Source organism: Dunckerocampus dactyliophorus, chromosome 15, assembly GCF_027744805.1.
Source record: "Dunckerocampus dactyliophorus isolate RoL2022-P2 chromosome 15, RoL_Ddac_1.1, whole genome shotgun sequence".
In the NCBI taxonomy this organism is placed as follows: Eukaryota; Metazoa; Chordata; class Actinopteri; order Syngnathiformes; family Syngnathidae; genus Dunckerocampus; species Dunckerocampus dactyliophorus.
Genome location: NC_072833.1, coordinates 7,099,461 through 7,123,421, shown reverse-complemented (window position 1 = coordinate 7,123,421; position 23,961 = coordinate 7,099,461). Strand labels below are relative to the sequence as shown.

The window sequence follows — 23,961 nt, the reverse complement described above, 5'->3', positions numbered from 1 at the left end:
TAACAATTAATTATGCAAAAAAAGGAAACGTTTACTTTTTGATTTGCAATATTGCAATACAGTAGATTCACGCAAATGGCAAAAATCCACTAGTAACTGGCACACCCATACATTCATCATTTACAATTATTTTTGCGTTGTTTTCTGTGTGTATTCTCCATAAAAAAATATTTTTGTTAATATTTTTGGATGTCTGGAATGGATGAATTGGATTTACATTGTTTCCTACGGGAAAAATACCTTGTTTTTCAAATGTTTCGGTTTTCGTCTGACATTTTGGAACGAATTAATAATGAAAACCGAGGTACCAATGTAAAATGTTTGTGGAAGTGAGCCCTGTTCCTCCTGAACCACTGCACACAAAAGAGTGAACATTTTGGTTGTACTATGTATATTTCTTTGCAGGGTAATGTGTGCCAATGTTTGCATTTGAATGCGGCTGTTTTTTTCTACATTTGCAGCATGACGAAAATGTTGAAAATGAATAATACCACTCATGATTCTTCAAATAGTAAATGAAATATTGGAGAAAAGGCATTTGAAGGATTTTATCATGCACTGTGGCAGTATTTTCTTTCTGCCTGTTATTAATTCTGTAGTTCTGTTTTCGGTAATATAGTGTGCTATTGATTTTTCATGACCTCAAGTGGCCATTACAGTAAGCACAAGCGCAAGATTTGGTCTTTGCAAGTGGATGGTACATATAAAACCAGTAATTACACACGCATTAGATATGCTAATATATTTTTAGCTTGCAGCACACTGACACAAACCTTATTCTATGTAAGCATGTTGGACTTGCCGAGTTATGCAGAGTTACAATATAAAAGCTTTGGTTTAATGATATTGTTGTGCAGCCAAAGGACAGAAGGAGAATGTGTAATATGTCTGGACATAACAGGGTCTTGCATTACACTATGTGTGTGTGTGTGTGTGTGTGTGTGTGTGCGTGCGTGCGTGCACATGTACAGCTGTTCCACTGTATTACTACCTCACACAGGGCCCCCAAACTCTCACGCTCAATTCTTTACACACACACACGTCCATGCACCCACACACACTGATCCCAGCGATAGGCTTGTCTTCTTAGGTTTTAAATTGCAGCTTTTAATGCTGCCATGGCCTTGTCGAACAATGCATGGTTTGTTTAAACCTGCACTGTCTTCCACTTAACATAAAGCCTGATCTCATTAACTGGCTTCTTCTGTTGCTGGGCTACACTGTGGGGTAAATGAAGAGATGGGACAGTAAATGTCTTTCTGGACCACAGTGGCTACTAAAAGTTCTCATCTCCAATGCACAAAGATGCTTAATTTTCACTCATTTCACCCAGTTTAAATAGTCTGACATTGTTAAATTCACTGATGATTTAAGACAAAAAGTCAATAAATGTTTCATCCATTTCATTTTCTATATGTAACAAATGAGAAGTCTGAAGAGATAAGCCCAACATTGTAAAGCAGGGAGTTGTCACCACTAATTAAACCTGCAGTTTAGATTTATGATACATTTTTTTATTAACACCTAAATACAAACTTTATGAAGTTAAAATATTCAATAAGCAGCAAGTTTTATATTATCGCTCTTCTTTCTTTGTCTTGCCTATATAATTTCAATTATTCCACTCGGGAAATCGGACTAAGACACACATTTTTACCAACTGACACCGAACACAGCTGAATGCCTTCAAGTTTTAGGTCGGCCCCTGGGACATGTTGCTCTTGGATTAGTTTGTGTGACCCCTGACTGAAAAGGTGTTATGTGATACACAGAAGTCATGTCTTCTTATGCAGTTGTCGCCTATAGCAAATGTTCAATGGCAGGAATGCCACTCGGTATGTGTTAATTGACATTGAATTGCGTTGGGGTGCTAAAAAGCTAAAACCACCTGTTTTTTAATCAAATTGAGAAATGTATGGCTCATCAGCGTGATAGGGCTTATGGAAAAGTAGTCAGGATGAATGGTATATGAGGTTCTTCTTTTAATGGGACAAGTCTAAACCAGTTTTTGCTGCTCTAATGCAAGTCGATGGACAATTCCTTCATTGGAGCGATTCAGGCTAAATCAGCCCCCAGGAGTGCTGTAATCCAGCACTGTGCTATTCATTAGATTTCTGCTGAGACAGGCTCACTTATCCCAAAATTATCAACAATCCTTCTCGCAGCGTCTTCATAGAGCCTGATCTCATGGGAATTTAGTAGGATTTTGTACAAAAAGTAATGTGCTGTAATTAGTGGAAAGCAGGCTGATTTCGTTCCTTTGTATTTTATCAATTAATCCTATTAAAGAGTATATAGTAGGTCCCTGCCTATTTGCAGTTCGGCATTCTCTCCGCCACATATTCGCGGACTTTTTTTTCTATGCTTTCAAATTTTTACAAATGGAATCAGAAAATGGTTTGATGGCACTATCTGCAGGGGAAAGCGTGCTGCAGCTACGAATCCAGCGAGTGGCGTTGTCTCAAGTCAATTTACTGACATTTTCCAACAGGAAGATGTTTTGATAAGAAGTGATGCTGTGTAACTGCATGTTTTGCAAGTACAACACAGTACACTGTAAGCCCGTGTTTGTTTCTTAAGGTGTAAAACTGAATATATAGTGTGTTTAGTAAATGTGAGAAGGGTCTCAAACTCACAGCCCGTGGGCCACAATTACTTGACGTCAGTGTTGAGTTTGGCCTGTGATCTTGAGTCCCACAAGAGATGGTGAGAAGCACTTTAGCTTGCTTAAAGGAAGAGGCCCTTTACTCGGGCAAACAATAGTCAAACACTGAACTCACAATGATCTTGTCACACTGTGAAATGAACAGGGGGCTCACCAGACAGAACACTACTACAATCATGGTGTAAAAAATAACAGCACATGTAACAAACAGGTAAGTAAACACATATGTAGGGCAACTACTACTACTATAGGGAATAATAACCATTTTGAAAACCAACCCAGGTAGATATGCTAACAAGTTATATATATTTAAAGAAAAAACAGCCTGCATCTCAGCTTTGTCTCGAAAGGTGACAAAGTGTATTTTTACTATGAACTTTTTCTGCTAGTCTACTTGTTTCTGCTTGTTTTCCATATTTGCTTAGTTGTTTTCCAATTTTACAAATAAATAAACCTTTTTCTCTTTTTTTTTTTTGAGATTTTCCCATATTTTGACTTTCTTTTTGTAATATTACAATTTTTTCCCAAGAGAATTTTCCAAAAATTGTTACTTTATTTTTTTTGTTCTCATAATATTCTGACTTTATGATCATTTTTTGTCTTAATATTATGACTTTATTGTAATATTTTGTAAAATTATTGCTCTTTTTTCAGCTTTTGTTGTTGTTTTTGTTAGTTTTCTTGTTTGATTGTATTTTTAAAATGTGCTCAGGGCCAATAAAAAAATCAGCTGTGGGCCTCACTGTGGACACTCCTGGTTTAGCGTATAAAAAATTGGGGCTTTTTATGGGTTTTCCGCATATGTCTACTGTACAGTATGCCTTAATGGCAAAATAAAGGATGTGGAAGGAGAATAGAGCTTAATTTTATTATATTTTTTATTTTTTTACAGTTTCTTACTAACTTCACGGACGTCATCCAGAAATATCCTTCGGTTTGATGCTTTTTTCCGCGCAAGATGGTGTTTTTTAAATTTTTTTTATTAGAAGCTTTAAGGTTCCCAAACTGCGGGAGGCCAGCTAAGCCTCAATCTCCAATTGATTGAAATGAGCAGCCATGCCTCCATCTGTTGAGAGGAAATCTTTGGAATACTTTTCAGATACTTTTTAAGACAGCAAACAGTGATGTAATTCTTCTCACTTTGGAATCAGCACATTCTCGTTTGCATGTTGGACTGTGTGGTTGCTGGGTTAATGGGCTCAGAAAGTGTGACATAACTAATAGTGGTTTTAAAAAGAGCTAATAGTGAATTTTAAAAAGAAAAGGAACATAATCCGAGTGCGATGAAGTCAATACCCATATACTGTATTTCAAAGTAAATATATTTGACCTGAACAATTTCTCGCCTCGTCTATGTTTGTAATATGAGTTAATAACGGACCAAGATGTAAATAGATCATTGAAGTGTGATATGTGCCAAATTTCAAAGTAAAACTTGACTCGTTTTCACTTTAACAAGGAGGAATAACAGTGAGTGAAGCGAATAAAGACACAAAAGGGAGGAAAAAAAAAGAAGCAGCTCCAGGCTTGTAGCATCAGTAATTGCCTCATTAACATCACACTGTTGTGTTTCATATAATGTATTCATACACACACACACACACGCACACACACCATTGAGGCCAATTATTACCTGTTGTTTCAGTTTTAACCTCTTACGGGGTTTTAATTTAAAAGGGACACACAGCACAGCATTGCATCGATTCTCCTGTCAATGCATTGCAGCAAACAGGCTGAAGAGTCCAAGAATCAATTGTAATTTTGAATGTACTACTGCAGTGGCTCCCAAACTTTTCACAGTACAGCGTACCCCCTACTCCTGCACACTTAAAAAAAACACACAATCAAACATCTACTATTAAATATATTATAACATTCTATAAAAAAAAATCACATACGTTATTTTGCAACTGCACACATAGGCTACTAATTTAAAACGGAGGCTTTTAGAGTGAATTTATTTATATTATGAATGATGATAATTTGTTAATTAAATATTACATTATATTAAATGGTGACAAGTTGTCGTAAGATGTGATGTGACCTTTATGCTCTTTTTCTGTGCTTTGTGTGCAACAGCATGGTACGTAATAATTATAATTATGAAAACAAAGGCACATACCGTCCAGAAATCAACAAGGAAATGACTTCAGTACGAGGCTTAGTACTGAGCCAAATGGACATATGAGCACATATAGCATGATATTATGCAACAAGCAAAAATGCACAGCAGCACAGAGCTCTTAAAGCTCACCTCTGTGGAAGGAAGAACAGAAAATGCACGTCTGTTTGTGCAGCGTCGCAGAAAGTCATACACATAAGGCTCAATCTGCGCCGCACATGGTATGTTCAAGGACGGCAGAACAAAGCGACCGCAACACCCGAAGGAGACACATTGTTGGTGAAAGCATAAGTTTACCCACACGTGTAAAATTGGGGTCTTTCTAACAGTCAGCGCATCCATTCAACAAACAAATGACACGCTCATACAGCTCAAAAAACACACTAATTAGTCACAGCACCACCTAAGAACACCAGCTCTCATTTAGCACACAGCATCAATCATCTTGATAAATCTTCAATATGAACGCACAGCGTCATCATCAAACTTACTTATTTCTTCATATAACACACACACAGCAATGAACAACTTCATGCTGTCACCTTTCTTCTGCACTATACAAGTAGTTGGCTACTACCTGTGCTGTGGCTGTTCACATTATGCGTTCAAACACATTAGGTAAATCTCAATGGCGCTAATGTAGTCGAGCCGTTTTAAATTTTTATTCACATACCCCCTACGGCAATCTGCGTACCCCACTTTGAGAACCTAGGTACTACTGCTTAAGCTTCCTGCGTCGTTGTCTTAAGGTAAAACTAGCAAATAAGTGAGTAAAAACAAGTGTGACGTGCAGCATCAAATCCCCCTGTGGCTGCAGCTGCATTGGGGTCTCTTGAATATGCATTGATGCAGATGATTTTACAGATGACACAGAAGGACCTTGTTTGCGGCACGTGTGTTTTAAAAACTGTTTTAACAAGCAGCTCAGACGTGATTTCACAGTTGTATGTGCATGCTGTTTACACATCTTTTTATCCTGTTGCTGTAAACAATAGGATTATGCCGACTTCATATATGGTCTGTGACCTAAATTTGTCTCAACTACGGGCTTGGACAAGAATTTTGCACATAGGAAAGAAGGAAAAAAAAGATGATGTGTTGTTTTATTCACCTTATTTTTAATTTATTCATGTTACTTTACTGAATAATTCAAGCGTCAGTGTTTGTCTTATTTGGCTATTGGAATGATGATGACCCCCTCCTCCTCCATCAGCCATGCTGTGACTAACCTTCTTACTTTGCTGCAACGACAATCACAAATGACAAACGCAAAATGTAGCACAAACATACTACGTGATATATGCACCAGTTAGAGCTTGCTGGCGGTGTAATATATTGACCGGAATATAAGAAACACCTGAGTATAAGATGAAGTGTCTCTGGTGTGGGTGACAGGGAGAAAAGCTCTGCTTGGGGAGAATCGTTGGACCCCGAAAAATGGAGGATTTGCCTTTTTCATATTTTTTTTTCTTATGTTTGGGTCATAGATGGCTCTTCTACCCGTCTTACCATTTCTTAAGCTACTGTAATTGATGAAAGATAATGAAACACAAATAACAACAATCTTTTTTTTTTTTTCCTCTCCTGTACAGTTGTGACAGTTGAACCTTTGGTCCGTGGCTTCAAGAAACTCCCAGAAGATATTGACTGGTCATACACAGGTATGTACACATTGGATGCTTGCTTTTGAGAATAAATACATATTTTAACAATAATCAATCAGTAATTCATTAAAGGGTTCAGACGGAACACAGAGATGGAAGACAAAGTGGTGTTATGCTATTAAAGGTCCCATATTACTATTTCCTACTTTTCAACAATTTTACACCTCAGATTCTCAGAGGTTTTACAATAGTTTATTGGAAGTGTGTTGGCCAAAATCTAGTCTTGATGCTGGAATTTAGACAGTTTAGCAGTTTGTGTGTCTGTAGCTTTAATGCTAATGAGCTGTGTTTGTCCATTCCTTTCTCCGGCAGAGTGTGTGGCTTTGACATGCGCTATTGTGCACTTTATGTACTTGTTACTGTACATACACTGTACACGGTAACTGCACTTGTCCAATGTAATAGATGCCATATATCACACACAACAGCATAATGTTACAAAGCAGGAAAGGGGGACACAAACTTCAGCAACACTAGCATAGCTATGTGAGCTACAGTGCTAACATAACAGCAACATCATGCTCGGTTAGCCTATTTGCTGACAGGAACAAAAAAGATAAAACGTACTATCCCACATCTGTAGCTGACTGACAGGTAGAGCTCCAGGTTTTATTTTAAGATGCGTAGCGAAGCCTTTTTGAATTTTTACATTTTTTTTTACAAAGCTGTTCTCTGTGAAGTGGTGGACAGCCTTTAGGGATGCATGTTCCTGTTATAACATTATTTAAAAAATAATTTTGTAATAATACGGCACCTTTTAAAAATGCATTTTAAATTGTTGGTATTTCAGCAATGCAACAAAGGATGACTGCAGTGTTCTTGCAGAATGAATGAGTACAGATCACCATCTAGAAAAAAAAAAAATTGACACTGGGTCCAAACTGTCAGCATCCACACCTTTCTTGACAAGTGAATACAAAGTCCTGTTAAAACAACCCCTTCATCTGCTCCAACATTTAAAAACACAACCAACAGAAACAAGCACAGGGTATGTCAGTCTCAGATCACTCGATTTGCAGGAATTACTGTATCTGTCAGCATCTCCCATTGGAGAGCCTTGATCTGCCCGAGGCCATATGCTTGGATGACAGCAGCTAACTCAGCATGGAGCCTCACTGCGCTAAGCTGTGCAGAAACAAGAGTGGTCAGAGGCAGACTAATAATAATAGAAGACCCGGAGAGAGAGATTATGGCCTCTTACTGGTAAAGGACAATCCAGGGCAGTGATCAGCCTGAACGGGTCATCACTGGGCTCAATGAAGAGCTGTAAACATGTTAAACCCACATGGATTTGTCGAGATAGCCGCCACATTTGACGCTCATAATGCACGGTGTTGTGAGTCTGAGATCAATTACGTACAATTGCAAACAGCACTGATGAATTACACACGTGCATCACTTAACCTGTTGTTTCATAAATATGAGAAGGGTCCTTGTTTAATTTGCAATACAAGGATAATGCTTTAAAAGTATAAATGTAATCCCCGGCCAAGCCAAACCTATTTTTATCCGTTTATCCTGTACATAAACGCCAAATGCAACACTACTGGGCTTAGAGATACAGTGATTTTTATTTTGTGGTCAAAAGCTTATAATAGCTCAAGAACATATGTGCTCATCATCGCAAAAATTGTACAGGATAGAATTCTGAAGCGATTCTATAGAATCAGGTCAAAGATTAACCTCAAATTGTGCCACAACCCTGTGCCTCAAACCCAGTAACCGCACTAAAATACAGTGGAACCTGCTTAAGTTGGTCCTGCTAATGTCACCAACCCATCTACGGCAAACTACTCATCAAGTCCCAGTCCACCGTGTTGTTCTCATTAAAAAAAGTACCAGCGTAAGTCGGCGGTGACACACGTGGTTGACCAGAACTGTATGCCTTACAGCCAGACACACTTTTGTGCAGCTCCAATGCGGCTGGCCAACTCTTCTCTCTCGGGCTGGCTCTAGCTAGCTGGAAAACACCACTGCCCCATAGAGCCTACTCTTTAAACACCGCTGAGAACCCATCAGAATACAATGTTCCCTCGTTTCCCACGGGGGATAGGTTCCCAAAATAGCCCTCAATAAGTGAAATCCGCGAAGTAGCCAACTTCATGGCAGGGCAGCACGAAGAGATTGACTGACAATGGTCTACAGCCAATCGGGACGCACAAAACAATGGGCAGTGCAGACAGACGACAGAGGGAAGAGCGACACTCAGTTTCCCACAAAGCACTTCTTCTTAAAGGGCCAGGCTGAGCCTGTAACAGCGTTCATACGCTGTAATAAAAAAAGAAGCACTAATAACATTCCGCGAAAATGGGAACTGCGATAGAGCGAGGGAACACTGTACGCCTACAGCGACCATATCATACGAAAACAGAAGAATCCAAATAAAAATATACACAATTGGAAACGATGCCAACAACCTGCCATAGATTCAACAATTTTTTATTATCACCCATTCTCCGTATGTCTCTGGCCAACGTTAAGTAAATGTACAGACAATGGTTAGTTTTGGTTTTGGTTATGTCAACATCAGCCAGCCAGTCCAAGGCGTGTCTAGATAAGCAGGTTTAACTCTAACGTGATTTTAATTTCCACAGAAGTAGTAATAAAATAAGAAGTTAATATTAATGCAGTCTGTTTAACACGTGCAGCATCTTTTAGTTTAATGGTATTAATTAATAACAATTACTGACACCCCCATTTCTAAAATGTGTTGTATCTGGCTTGCCTATAATCCCTTCCGCCAGCACCAACAGATTTGTATTGTCATTTTGCAGATTGTTTTCTTCCCTCTGTCGAATCTTTCCAATCAACTCTCAGGCACACACAGTCCATTTCTCTAACAGTGACAATGTTTTTCTTAAACGCCGCACCTTCCTTTCCGTACCTGCCTTCTCTCGTCCAATTTGTAATCTTATTTTAGAAGCGCTTGCTCGCCGCTTCTGTCATTGCTTTCTCGCTGCACTCATCATTCTGCTCGCCTCTCGTGTTCAACAAGCTGGCGCCAGTTACTGTTGCTTCCCTGTTACTGGAGACACTCCTGCCATATGCATGAGTGTGTATGTGTGTGTGTTGTGGTCACAGTCGGGTCTTTCTGAGCAGCTCTGTTCCCTTGCCTTGTTCTGTTCACTCAGCCACAAGTAAAAACATTAACATGTGAAAGAAGCCCACTTCATTGTGAGGCACTGCGCACTTCTTTTTAGGCAGGTCACTTACAGAAGAGGTGGGGGAAAGGTTGTGGCAAAAGAAAAGAAAATATGTGAAAAAGGGGAAAGGAGACTAATTGACGGATGATGAGTGTGAGAAAAATGTGTCAACCTGTAGGACCGGTATGTCCAAAGTGAGGCCTGTGACTGTTTTTTTTGGGGGGAGGGGGGACTTCTAAAAATATAATTTAGCAGGAAAACTTTTAAAAAAACTTTTTAAAAAAAAGTTGCAATCTAACAAGAAAAAAAAGTCATAATTTTACAAGAATAATGTAATATTATGAGGAAAAATAACGTCATTTTAGTAGCATAATGAAAATATTAAAGAAAAAAATCTTTTTTAAAAGTCACACTATGATGAGAGACAAACAAAACAACAAATAAAGTTGTAATTTTGGAAAAATTAGGTTGTAGAAAAAGATATCATTAAGAAAATAATATAATTAAGAGAATAAAGTGAAAATATCAAGAGAAAAAAGTCACAAATTTACAAGAATAAACTTGTAATATTATGAGTCAAAATAATGTCATTTTAGTAGCATAGAGTTGAAATATTTAAAGAAAAATACATAGTTTTTTAAAACTAGCAATATTATGAGAAACAAACACAACAAAATAAAGTTGGAATTTGGGGAAAATTTGGTTAAGGAAAAAGTTAGTTATGGGAATAAAGTCCAAATATTGGAATAAAATGATATTATGAAAAAATATTTACAAAGATTATTTAAGAAGAAAGTGTAAATACCTGAAATTAAAAAAAAAAGCCTATATCACCTATATCACTAAGCTGAGATGTAGTTTTGTTCTTGAAATATATATAACGTCTTAGCATATCTACACATGCGTTGCTTTACAAAACAACAAAGTGGCCCTTGCATCCCTTCATTTTTTTTGGTTGGAAAAAGTTTGGACACCCTTGCTGTAGGAGAAGAGTATACGTCGGTGGTGTCCAACATGTGGGCTGGAGGCTCATTTTTTTTATTGACAGTAAACATATTTTAAAAACAAAAATAATTAAATAATAACAAATATGTTATTTGATATTATATTATTAACTATTTGCTTTGTCTGCTACAACACAAAGTTATGATGCCAGTGTTTTCTTCAGCTAGCGCAGCATATAGTGAAAATATAAGTGTCCGCATGACAGGTTGGACTTACTGGTTGTGTTTTTCTTTGGTTTCACTATAATTTCCTGTTTGAGATTCTTAATTTGCATTTGCTGTGTGTTTCCACGTCTTTGGACGTTTTGAACTACACGACAGCCTTTTCCTGGTGTACGGATCCCTCTGCATCCCTGTAAACATTAGTCGTAGTTCCTGTACTGATTTTTTCCTCTGTTGAGCACGTCCCCGTTTCCCCACCTTCCATGGAGACTTTTTACATTGGCACTAGCCAGCCTTTGTGACTTTCTTCCTTTGTATTTTTGTAAGTCGTGCCACTCTGTGTGAGCTCCTCCTTTGTTAATAAAATCCCTTATTGATGACTACATCTACAATATCTCACACTGCTTAACATAACAGGCCCCCCCGCATTCTTTGTTTTTTTCTTTATGTCGCCCCCGGTGGAAAAAGTTTGGATGGGATTGGTTTAAGACTTTAATACTTGTTTAATATATCCCGCAAAAGTCTATTCCCACTTTCCATGCACAATTTGTGTTCTCGGTGCATGCAGTTATTTATAGTTTGAAATAACAATGCATCAAACTTCCCTCTCTTTCTGTTCACTGCATTTTTGATTTATACAGCAGTCTTTTTCGGCAGCAAACACATGGCACTTTCTGCTGACAAGTACTCAAATCCAATTTGCTTTTATTGCTACATATTCCATAACCCTGTTGACCTATCAGTCAAGTTCTTCATAGTCAAATATGTTTATCATACCCAGCCATTTTCTGTTTATAAAAACAGCTCCATTCCTATTTTCTGGAGAGCACAGTAAGACACTCCTTTCGAAGTGAAGGATAAAAGTCTTTGTCACTTGTACCCAAAGGGCTTTTAACATGTCTCGCACTTGATGCCAGTTCACCCGACCACACATCCTCTTCAGTCACATTGGTGACTTATGTGCATCCCATCTGGAAGCAATGCACTGGTTTCAGAGTCGTTCATCCGTCGCTGATCCAGATTTTTGAATGTTGAACAAAGGCCACAGTTTGATTTGGAAGATTTTGCGCATTTGTAATGGAACTTGAAATCTCATCATCGGCTATGTTCACACTGTAGGTCAATCCCAATTTTTTTTTTTGCTCATATGTGACCGGTGTCTGATTTTTTTCATGTCCGTGTGAACAGCACAATTTAGATTTTTTCGAATGCAACTCAGGCCTCATTTGTATGTGGGTATAAATACGATATGTATGCGACTGCAGTATGAACGGTCTGGTGGCATAATATCCGACCTATACGCCATCGAAAGACGTGTAATGCCGTGCACGACACGAGACTTTGATAAGGTACTCACCGATGTAGGCAAAAGCTCTTCTTGTCATCCGAAAATTATATAAGTGTTAGTAAAGCGGCTCACGGTTCCTGCCACACACACGCTCCTCAGAACAGACATTGCAGCAAGTTCTCCACAAACTCCCATAGCCAAAATTCTTGCCCTCTTTCTTCTTAATCTGCTGCGCGGGATCATTTAGTTAAGAAAATATTGACTCCCGTTGCACAAAATCCGTGAAATTGCCACAAACGCATCAAGAAGCACACACTGCCGTAATCAAGCCACAAGTCACATTTTTTTTTGTTTATATATATATATATATATATATATATATATATATATATATATATATATATATATACACACACATACATACATACAGTACACACACACACATCTATATATGATACATACACACTATTGTCAATCGTCAGTTCAAAACACACTGTGTATTTTGATGTACTACTTTTGCAGAGTTATGGTGATCAGCTCTTGTGTTTACGCTATTGTGGTCTGTCACCTTCCGCTTGACTAGATTAAGTTGGCAACCAGTTTGGCAACCAGTTTGTAGTGCACATTACTACCACCTACAGCTTGGTCAGGCTCAGTGGAGTTAAATCGATGTCAAAATCAACTGCAGGGGACAGACACTATGGCTACATTCGCACTGCAGGGTGTGATGTCCAATTCGGATTTTAACAATGTGGTTGATTTTTTTATGTGGTCGTTTATATTAACAAAAAAAATGTGACTTGTGGCTTGATTACGGCAGTGTGTGCTTCTTGATGCGTTTGTGGCAATTTCACGGATTTTGTGCAACGGGAGTCAATATTTTCTTAACTAAATGATCCCGCGCAGCAGATTAAGAAGAAAGAGGGCAAGAATTTTGGCTATGGGAGTTTGTGGAGAACTTATATACAGAATATATATATACATATATATATATATATATATATATATATATATATATATATATATATATATATATATATATATATACACATACATACATACACACATACATACACACATACATACATACATACACACTATTGTCAATCGTCAGTTCAAAACACACTGTGTATTTTGATATATACGGAAATCAAAAATGCCCCAAAAATGAAAGTGAAACATTATGCATGACGTTCTCCACGGCATCTCCAGACCCTTTCATGTCTGTCACATGTGCTCAGGTTGAACTTGCTCTCATCAGTGAAGAGCACAGGGCACCAGTGGTGTAGTTGCCAATTCTGGTGGTCTATGGCAAATGCCAATCGAGCTCTACGGTGCTGGGCAATGAGAATTTTTTTGAGCAGTATGTAATGGCACCCTGACTGCTATTAGGTATCGGGATGAAATCCTTGGACCCATTGTCAGAACCTACGCTGGTGCAGTGGGACCTGGGTTCCTCCTGGTCCACGACAATGTCCGACGTCATGTGGCTAGTGTATGCAGGTAGTTCCTGGAGGATGAAGGATTGATCCCATTGACTGGCCCCCACGTTCACCTGACCTAAACCCAATAGAACATCTGTGGGACATTATGTTTAGGTCCATCTGGCGCCGCCAGGTTGCTCCTCAGACTGTCCAGGAGCTCATTGATGCCTTGGTCCAGATCTGGGAGGAAATCCCCCAGCACACCATCCGTAGTCTCATTAGGAGCATGCCCCGACGTTGTCAGGCATGCCTACAAGCACGTGGGGGCCACACAAACTACCGAGAATCCTTTTGAGTTGCTACAATGACATTTTGGCAAAATGGACCAGTCTGCTGCATCATTTTTTCACTTTCATTTTGGGGTGTCTTTGATTTCCCCCCTCTATAGGGTGATCATTTTCATTTCTATCAAATTATGTGGCATCATTTTGTTACTAATACATCACTATATGTATCATATGTATATGTATATACGGGCAAGCCAAGTATGACGTCAAAATCAGATGGTAAATTACAGTGGTAATTTATTGGAGGAACATACAATTTTGTAATTTTTACCATTTATTATATCAGTATTTATTTAGTTAAATCTGCAGGCAAGCCGTATACAGTGACTTTTTCAAACAAACTTCCACTTCCTTCATGTTGCACTTGTCGTCCCTGGTGGCCTTGGGATCCTTCTGCCAGGAGGACACCCCTGGGGTCCCATCTGTTATGTTTGCATGCAATTCTGCACTCTGATTATCCAGACCAAAGCACGCATCTTATGACTCAAATATCTTGTATACTGCGTAATAGAACTGCATCTGTTATTCCCACATCCCTTGTGACATGTTATTGCATTAAAAGCCAATAAAAAAATGTCTCTTTGAATCTTAAATCTACTAAATCTGTTATCGAATAGCTTGAAAAAGCCTCTTCTTTTTCCTGTTTTCTGCCTCTCTCACCCTCTACTGTTTCTCTTTTGCTCCAGAAGATTCATAGCCACTGGCGATGCGAGCTTCAAAACGGCTCTCCTGCTTGATCTCATGATCACACAGAAATGCACGTAGATTTGGGAAATTTATACTTTGGCACATTCTGCATTTTTCCTACACTGACTTTAGAGAATTCGACTCTGGCAGGATACCGCCACAGGCTTTGTTCACATATGATTACATTTAAAGTTAAATCGTGTTCTCTGCAGAAACTTCTAAGAAAACATCCTGCATTTTCTTTTCTTCTGCTCATTTGACTAACAAGCATGTTAGAGGAAGAAATCTGTTATCATCAGACTTGAATAAACAGAGTGACAGGCTATACAACACATATTCCACTCTGTTGTGTTTGTTGAACAAATTGGATTAATTATATAGTTGTACAGTACCTCACAAAAGGAAAGGGAGTACACCCCTCACATTTCTGCAAATATTTTATTACATCTTTTCATGGGACAACACTGCAGAAATGACACTTACACACTGATACAATATAAATTTGTCAGTGTACAGCTTGTATAACAGTGTAAATTTACTGTCCCCTCAAAATAACTCAATACACATCCATTAATGTCTAAACTGCTACAAAAGTGAGTATACCGCTGAGTGAAAATGTCCAATTGGTGTCCAAAGTGTCAATATTTTGTGTGGCTATCATTATTTTCCAGCACTGCCTTAACTCTCTTGGGCATGGAGATCACGAGAGCTTCACAGATTGCCACTGGAGTCCTCTTCCACTCCTGACATGACATCAAGGGGCTGGTGGATGACACCTAGCGCTCTTCCACCTCCCGTTTGAGGATGCCCCACAGATGCTCAATAGGTCTGGAGACATGCTTGGCCAGTCCATCACCTGTAACCGCAACTTCTTTTGCAAGGCTGTTGTGGAATACTGTCTTTTAAGTGCGCCTAATGGTCGTGAAAATACGATATGTTGGCATTTTCCTCACTGAACTGTGCTCCCCAGTACCGGCAGCACTCATGCAGCAACAGGCCATGACACTCATATTATGACACTCATATTTTATTAAAGTTTTTTGCCATTAGGTGCCATGTTGAACTTGCAGTCACCAGTGTGAGAGAGAGTGAGAGTAATAACACCATATTTAATACACCTGCAACCTTGTAACACAGTATTTTTTTTGTGGAGACTATACTTTTGTTTTCTTTCGTTGTTGTCTTTTTGGGTCATATTTATAGTTCAAGATAGTCGTGGTGAGGTAAGAGGCTACTTTTACCAGCTCTCGGGTCACAGATGCATATATTGGTTTCCCTGCCTGACTTTTTGAGGGCCCAACACACAAACCAGCTGAACTATTTGGATGAAACTAAGGGTAGGGGTGCAGCACGGGCAAAGCAAGCAGCAATCGAATTTGGGTCAGATCTGTTTAACGTAGTGAAAACAGTTTTTTCCCTCCACTACAGTACACTGGTGTGGGAGTACTGATGCAATGTGATGTACTGACCTCAGACCAGCGTTCGCAGCTGGAGACTGCAGTGCTCCACTTTGCACTGTTAATTTGTTTCTAAATGCAAGCTGCCAGAACTGTTTGAAAGCCGTTCACACGCCATGATGCTCTTTCCATTTCATTGGCCACAGCGCAAACCCCCCCAAGTGTGTTAAATTCTAAATAATTAGTATATATTGTTCACAGACTGGCCAAATGTTGAGTATGCCTGCTTGTTAATTAGCTGTAAAGTTTCTTTCCCTAGTTGGTTCTTATTTAGCTATGCATTATGCCAGCACCTCCTTCTGTTGCAGTTGAGGGCTTCCCTGTCTTGCATTCATTGTAGATTCCACCTTGAATATTTGAGTTGAGCCCGCTAGCTGTTTTCGATAGCGTGTTCTCTTTGTGTCTCTGTTCCTGTCTGTTTGTCTGCACGCACATGTTCACAACTCTCGACTGCTCTCCCAGTCACCAAATACTTCAGGCCGGCCTTTCTTCTGCTCCAGTTGTTATGTATTCTTGTGAGGGTGCTCCCGAAGCCTTGTTTCAGACATGAGGTAATGATGGCGAGGTGTGTATCTGCATGCGGCTGTTTTCGAAGTCATACACGCTGAGTTCCTTGTGTTCTTCCTATGCTTTCTTGTCTTTTACCTGCTGATACACGCTGGCAGGTTTGATCCTTGTTTTGTACAAGTTGAAATAGAACAAGAGCGCATACATCCTCCAAGGCTTAAACATTTGTCAACTGCAAAATCACAGTGTAGGTGTAGGTAGGTCTATAATCTAGGATCTTAATGTAAAGTTGATCTGATCACATCCAAATGAAATCTGTTTGGACATTACAGGTTCTGACACTTTTGATTAGGGGGGTGAGGATGGCGGCCAGCAGAGGGAGGGTGAGGACAGCGACCAGGGACTAGGTGTCAATTGTGAAACTCCAGCTTTATTGACAGCACTTTAGGCTGGATATCGGTTTCCTAGTTTTTTGTTTATGTGTTTATATAACACTATGTTGTGCTAAACACATTTCCTTATTACTCCAATGTATGGAAGTTAACTTGTGTTTGTGAGTAAAAATAGTTACAATTTCCTTGGCAGAGTGCAAAGTGTGATGTCAAACCTCAGATGCTATTTTACCCTAAAATCTAATATGCCAATTTTTTTTCAGTTTTATACACAATTTTTTTCCGTTACATAGACAAAAAAACAACCAAATACAGTAACCATTGTGAATGAAGGCCTGGGCTAAGACTGGACTGAGAGGTGGACATGACGGATATTTCTGTGGTCCTTTCAGTGCCATTGTGACAACATCCAAACATTTTGACTTGCAGTGTTTACACAATGCCAAAGGGACGATGTATTTTAGAGCCACTGACAATTTATATAGGAAAGAAATTTAGTTTTGACACATACATCAAGTGTTTTGGGAGTGGTATGAACTTTTGCAGGTGAACCATGGTGTTGATGCTGAACCATCCAAGTTTATTTTACTGAAAGAACCACGAGTGTTGAGAAAGTCCGGTCTGTTTCAGGAAATGAATTAAGGATCTTTGCATTTTGGTGGCACTGACTAGTCATTTGGGAAAGGAATTAGCTTTGAAGCATGAGTGAACATTTTTGGGACAGACATGTGCTTTTGCAAGTGAGCTACTGTATGTAGCGTTGTGCTGAACTGTAAGTCGGTTTGGCCAAATGATCTTAGAGTTTCAAGAAATGAGCCAAACCAATGGAGAAAAACTGTAACAAGAGAAATGTAATTGTATTTTTCTCTAGAGTCTAACATCAAATAAGCAGTGAATCACTTGTAAATCAATCTCTCATTTAATATTTATACAAACTGTATGTACAGTCTTATCCCAGTTATTCTTTTTGTCCTCTTGGGACTTTGACATATCTTCGCGTCTAGACTCGAAGCCGACATATCAAATGAGGAGAAACACCCCCTATAGATTCCTCCTGCATGTTTTATGAGCAATCATCTCATCTGGCAGATGTGGCTGTCACATTGTGGCTGTGTGGGCGTGTGGAGGTAAGAGCTCGTCAGCTTTATGGCTCACTCTTTCATGTCAATCACTGTGTGCCTCCTGTACTGTATGTGTCCCCTTTTATTCAATATCATGAATAAAATGCCTTTGTGTAGACAAGCACACAGCACAACAATATCTTGACAGCACATGTGCACTTATATTACACTGAACCTAAAAAAAAATGGTAGTTTGGTTTAAGAGGAGAGAGGTGAGGTCATGTGACCGATGGTTGGACCAATGGAACGCTAATGCTATAGAAGACTTGCATCTAAAAATATTACAATGGAATTTACCCTCGTCCTGAGTATTAGCTTCTGTTTCGTTTGTGTTACATGAATGTACAAGTTTTTACGGGCAGAGGTTACGTTTTTGCCGGCGTTTGTCTGTTTGTTTGTGTTCAAAATAACTTGAAAAGTTCAGAATGAATTTGGATGGCATTTTCAGGAGTTGTCGGAAATGGGATATGGAAGAATAATTACCTTTTTGGGTGATCCGGATCACCGTCTGGATCCAGGAGTTTTAAGGATTCTTTAACACTGAGAGATACAGTAGAACCACTGGCGGTATTTGTGCATATAATGCCATAAAAAATGGTCATAGCACTAAGAAAAAAGTACAGGACAAGTTTCCAACAGGTTCTACAAAATATCAAAGACTGATCCAAAAAATGTAGGGTTATTATTTTGGTGTGACTGGGGAGGCGCTTGGTGGAGGTCTGCGCTCTCCGAGTGCTTCTCTCATTTGAATGTAAAATGACAGAAGAAAAAGTGATAATTCAGATGATTCCTTTCTTTTTAATGGGTAAAAGTTTCGTAATCATATTTATACTTTACAATTTTACTCTGACAAAAGGTGCCCTCAAAACTGAATACCCACATGTCAAGTTATTTAAATGTGGCCATGACTTATTCAAACCTGCAAGCATGAAAAAGAGGTTAAACTGCTTGCGATAATTCGCATTCAGAAGTTCCACCGTGGGTTAAACTGCACAAGCAGCGACTTACTGGCTTTTAATATTTGATAAGTATTGGACTATTTTTGCCAGCTGTGAAGCAAACAGGAGCAGACAGACACCCCCCTCCCAAAAAAAGTTGAGACCTACATTATTCAACTCGATAATCTTGCATGTATTTTTCAATGGCTCCCTCGCTCAGCAGGGTGGAACCTATTCACAGAGGGTGAAATTAGCACTTTGCAGCGTGTGTGCGCACCATCCAAGGGAGCCTAATTGGTTAAAGCGTGGGCAGGAGGAGAGAGACGGTACATTCTGCTATTAGGCATGAAAACTCTTCTGTATATACTGTATTTGTGCATGCACACCTTCGATCATAAACCCTCATAAACTCAGTGTCAATTATACAATTAAAAAAGATGAAATGTAAATGAATTAGTTTTTGTTTTTTTTTAACGTGTATAATATTTTGGAAAAAAATGGACAATAAAATTACAGTTTTTGATTTTCTGCCCTGTCGCCCTGTGGTGGTATATGCATTTACACATGTTGGCTGACTTTTAAGATGTCAAACAAGTGATGTCACTTCAAAAACAGGCTAAATTTAAATAAAGATAATACATCCTCAGCCTTGAAACATGCTGTACAGACCAATATGGGGGCATATTGACTTATTATTATTATTATTATTATTGCTTTGTCAAATCAACATTCCTATTGCTTTTGTGGAGGAAGACAGAGGAGGAGCAGCAGCTGGCAGGAACGATTTCAGACTACTTTTTCTGATGTTCCAGTTTTACCTCACTAGTATCCCTGCAGACATTTCTTACGAAAGTCAGGGTTATCTCATGCAAATTGCATATTCAGTTATTGAAAAGATTAATTTTGGATACAGCTGTTGCACAGGATCTCATTAGATTGTGCAGGTGTAGCAATGAGTGTGTTATCACTCAATGTTTGTCATTCTAATTAAGACTGCGCTGGTGCCGATGCACACTGACTTCATGATAACATACCCCACACAACTACCACACAGCCATTCGGTCTGCATACAATCCTGAGCGCTGCATTCTCCTTGCTCTTCTGATGCAAGTTTCCCGAGATGTTACTTTGCCTCCCACACAGCCGCTTCTATTAGTGCTGATTGGCAGTACAGTGGTTCTATGTGAATTTTGAATGTGGGTTGTGGGGTTCAAAAATTCCTTTTGAATATAAAATGCGTTGTGCCGATTAGCTACAAAACTGAAACATATTCATGCACCGAAAGGTTAAACTCTTTGTTTGTTTTCTCTCCAGTTGTGAATGGCAGATGACGTGGTGTTTTATTTACAGTGTTTGTGTCCATGCCAGCGCGTCGTTTGATACGTAGCCATGAATACATTTGCACAAATATCCTAACATGCACCCGCATACTCAATTCAATTCCACATTTTACTGCTCGATAATTAGTAAAGTGATTTGTCACAAGTAAATGTCTTGGTTGTATCCGTATGTGTTTGGCTGCAAATTTGTTTGTTCACATGCTGTTCATTCTTTTACATTATTCATGGACAAAGCACACACACAGCTCTCGCAACATTAAAGAGAAGTCATACTGCGCACTTCAAAATAAAGACATTTATTTACCCACACTTGTGGAGCATCAGTGCATGTCTACAGAGAATAAAAGGCCTGGTATCATGAATAAACAATATTTGTGCCCACGCACATCTTAAACATGGATAAAATGCGACCTGAGGCCAAGTCAGCCAACCTCAACATTGACCCTTTTATATTTACTGTATGTGCTGGATTACTTATGACCCATGATTAAATTATGACTGACACTTTTTAACATCTGTTTGCAGGTGCCCTCAACCAGCGTAACTGGGGTAAGAAGTACCCATCCTGTAACAGTGCCAGGCAGTCTCCTGTGGACATCGACGAGACGTTCACTCAGGTGCGGCTGCAGTACCAGAAACTACAACTAGAGGGCTGGGACAGGCTTACGGCAGAGTCCACCACCATCCACAACAACGGGAAAACAGGTTTGTTGACGCTCTTACCCGTATTGACCCGAATATAAGATAACTCCACTTTTTTTAGACCTGTTTTGGGAAAAATAACATAAAGACAAAATCAATCATTTTTTGTAAATCGTGTTTTCAGTAAATCATAATTAATCAATCATCACAGCAGTGGTTTGATAACTAGGCTTCATTGATCAACATTATCTTCAAATTATTACCATAACTATCTAATTATGACACACCTTTTTTGAGTGGGCCTCTGTGTTGCAGCTCTTCAAGGGACTGGTATGTGTAAGTGACAGGAAGAAAAGCTCTGGAGAAAGCACTTTGTGCCTGTTGATTTGCATGTATAAATCTTTAGAACCCCCAATGCACACGAAAACAATGGCGTCACCGACACACCGCAATGTGACCAGAAGTGAGCTTTGATGACAAGCCAACATAATATCTGAATATTTCCACTTTTTTTCAACCCGCCAAAAAAATCTCAAGAGCGTTGCCGTGTGGACAGGGCCTTACTCTTGCGAGATCTTGTGGCACCCTGAGTTCTCAATATCAGCGAAATCATATTGAATTATTCACATTTTTTTGCTGCAAGACAGTGGTTTGATGATGGTGCTTCATTGATCAACATGATCTTGAACATATTACCATAACTGTCTAACTGTAGGACTTTAGGCAAGATTGTATCGAAACAGCATATAAGAAGTAATGGCAATTTGCTGTATTTTCAATCAATAGCAATGAATCTGATATCATTCTGCTTCAATAAAGCACAACATCTTAATCCCTGGATGAGGAAAGAAGCTTAACTTTCCAGATGCAGCAAAAAAATAAAAAACCCTTCAACATGGAGGTTAACGAAGTAGAGGAGCCGTGAGGATTTAAAGGAACAGAGACAGCAGGAGTCATTGAAAGAGAGGCAGCCAGAGGCACAACACTACAGAGCGATCGTGTGGAGAAGTAAAAGATGATCAATGTCAAGAGGCAAAAGAAAAGAGAAGAAGAGAATTCGCATACATGAAAAATGAGGCCGACATGAATAGATGGCGAGGGGAAAGTGTAACGGGTGAAGTCTTGCCTGATAACCAGATAATACTGTCTGAGCAGTCTCACTGTGAAGGACGTGTATCCTATCTATATGTTTAAAGGGTCTCAAATTAATCTTTTTTTCACTCTTTTGAGTCAGGCAGGAAATTGGATATCAGGGCAGGTAGTAATGCAGAGCTGGCATGATATAATGAGGAATAATACATGAGCTGTATAGTCTCACTTCACTCTATTTCATATCCTGTAATAACCAATCCAGCTCGAGGACCAACTTGGCAGTTGTAATATAATCATATTCAGTGCAAAAACGTGTGATGCAGTGCAGTTCTACACCGCAGCAAACTGCAGTACAATAATAACGTATTGTTACATAAATACCTGGATCTCATTAGATTGTACAGGTGTACCTACACATGCCGCAAGTGAGTGTATTGTGCATCTAAACTTAACATGCATATGTGTTTTAGTGGCTATCACTGTGGATGGAAACTTCTTTGTCAGTGGAGGAGGGCTGAGCTCCAGGTTCCGTGTTGAAACCATCGCCTTCCACTGGGGGCGCTGCAATACTACTTTGGAAGGGTCCGAGCACAGCTTGAATGGGATGAAATACCCACTTGAGGTACAAAACAAAATGCATTCAAAACATCTGCCATTTTTTTTTGTTGTTGTATGCTGAACTGAATCCATGCATTTATTTCAGATGCAAATCTACTGTTATGATCCAGATGACTTCCAGAGTTTAGATGAAGCCGTCCGGGGGGGAGGGAGGATTGCTGCATTAGCTGTGCTGTTTGAGGTAAAATGGCATGTTGATGTCTGCCACAACTAATAAATGAACTCAGTAAATTCATAGAAGCTCTTGTTCCTGTCCACAGATCAGCCTGGATGACAACGGAAACCTCAGTCCTGTCGTAGATGCTGTCAACACTGTTAGTCGATTTGGTGAGTCACCCCCCTCGAAAAACAAACATATACCTAATGTATAATAAAGTCCTTAGCTCTCTTTTTCATCTCTCACTAAAAATGTTCTTTAATAGGCTCTCACAGGTTGAAAAAACTGTAGTTCCATTTCCTACTTTTGTGGGTGCAGGTAAGAGTGGATCAATGGAGGCCTTCACCTTGCAGTCTTTGCTGCCAAATAACACAGACAAATACTACATCTACAACGGCTCGCTGACTTCTCCTCCCTGCACGGAGACGGTGGAATGGGTGGTCTTTAAACAGGCTGTGGCCATATCGGAAACACAGGTCAGTAGTTTTTCATTCCACTTTTGTTACACTCACCAGCCACAACATTGATTACACAATTTCATACATTAATAAAAATGACAAAATTAATCATTTTTATCTACTTATCATACAAGTTTATGCCAACTATATTAATGATCTAAATTTTATGTTAGTTTTAATCCTGTACTTACTATGTACTCTTCATTTGTGTTATTATTAATTAAGGTATTATTTATTGCACATCCTGTATTTACTTATCACCGAACAATGTTTGATATTTATTTATATTATTGAAAACGCTACAAACTGGATTAACTCTTTTTTTATTACACATCTTTATCCTTTTTCTTTTACTATTAAACAATGGGTAACTGGTACATATTGAACACAGGAAGTGAATAAGTTACAAGTAATTGCTGTGACACGGAGAAAGGGTAGGATTAAATAAGATCGGCTTCTTCCTATTGCTTTTTGTGCATGTTGAATTGTGTACCTGTAAACATATGATGTACTTCAATGTAACCTTGTATGCATGTTTGAAGTTAAAAAACCATTACTATTACACTGCAGGAAGACTGTAGTCATTGCAGTGGCTGTGTATGTATTGTACAAGCATACGCGTCTGCATGATGAAAATGAGAGTGACAAGGCATGACATGGGCACATAGGAGCCAACTAAAAATAGAGCAGTGCTCTCTATTCGCCTGGCGCAAACACAAGCCTCTTACACCGT

General features: G+C 39.1%; 1 protein-coding gene across 6 annotated transcripts in view; it reads left to right on the top strand.

The window, feature by feature from the left end:
- Positions 1-23,961, top strand: part of ptprz1b (protein tyrosine phosphatase receptor type Z1b) — a 54,385-nt gene that overhangs the window by 16,690 nt on the left and 13,734 nt on the right. For 5 of the 6 annotated variants that reach the window (XM_054800441.1, XM_054800436.1, XM_054800439.1 and 2 more), the window contains 6 exons: positions 6,380-6,448; positions 20,787-20,966; positions 22,466-22,617; positions 22,699-22,794; positions 22,874-22,940; positions 23,089-23,246. In XM_054800441.1, coding sequence (XP_054656416.1) covers positions 22,600-22,617; positions 22,699-22,794; positions 22,874-22,940; positions 23,089-23,246 — 339 coding nt within the window. In that variant the 5' untranslated portion in view covers positions 6,380-6,448; positions 20,787-20,966; positions 22,466-22,599. Of the gene's footprint in view, positions 1-6,379; positions 6,449-15,177; positions 15,333-20,786; positions 20,967-22,465; positions 22,618-22,698; positions 22,795-22,873; positions 22,941-23,088; positions 23,247-23,961 lie in introns of all 6 variants that reach the window. The other variant, XM_054800440.1, reaches the window with a different exon arrangement.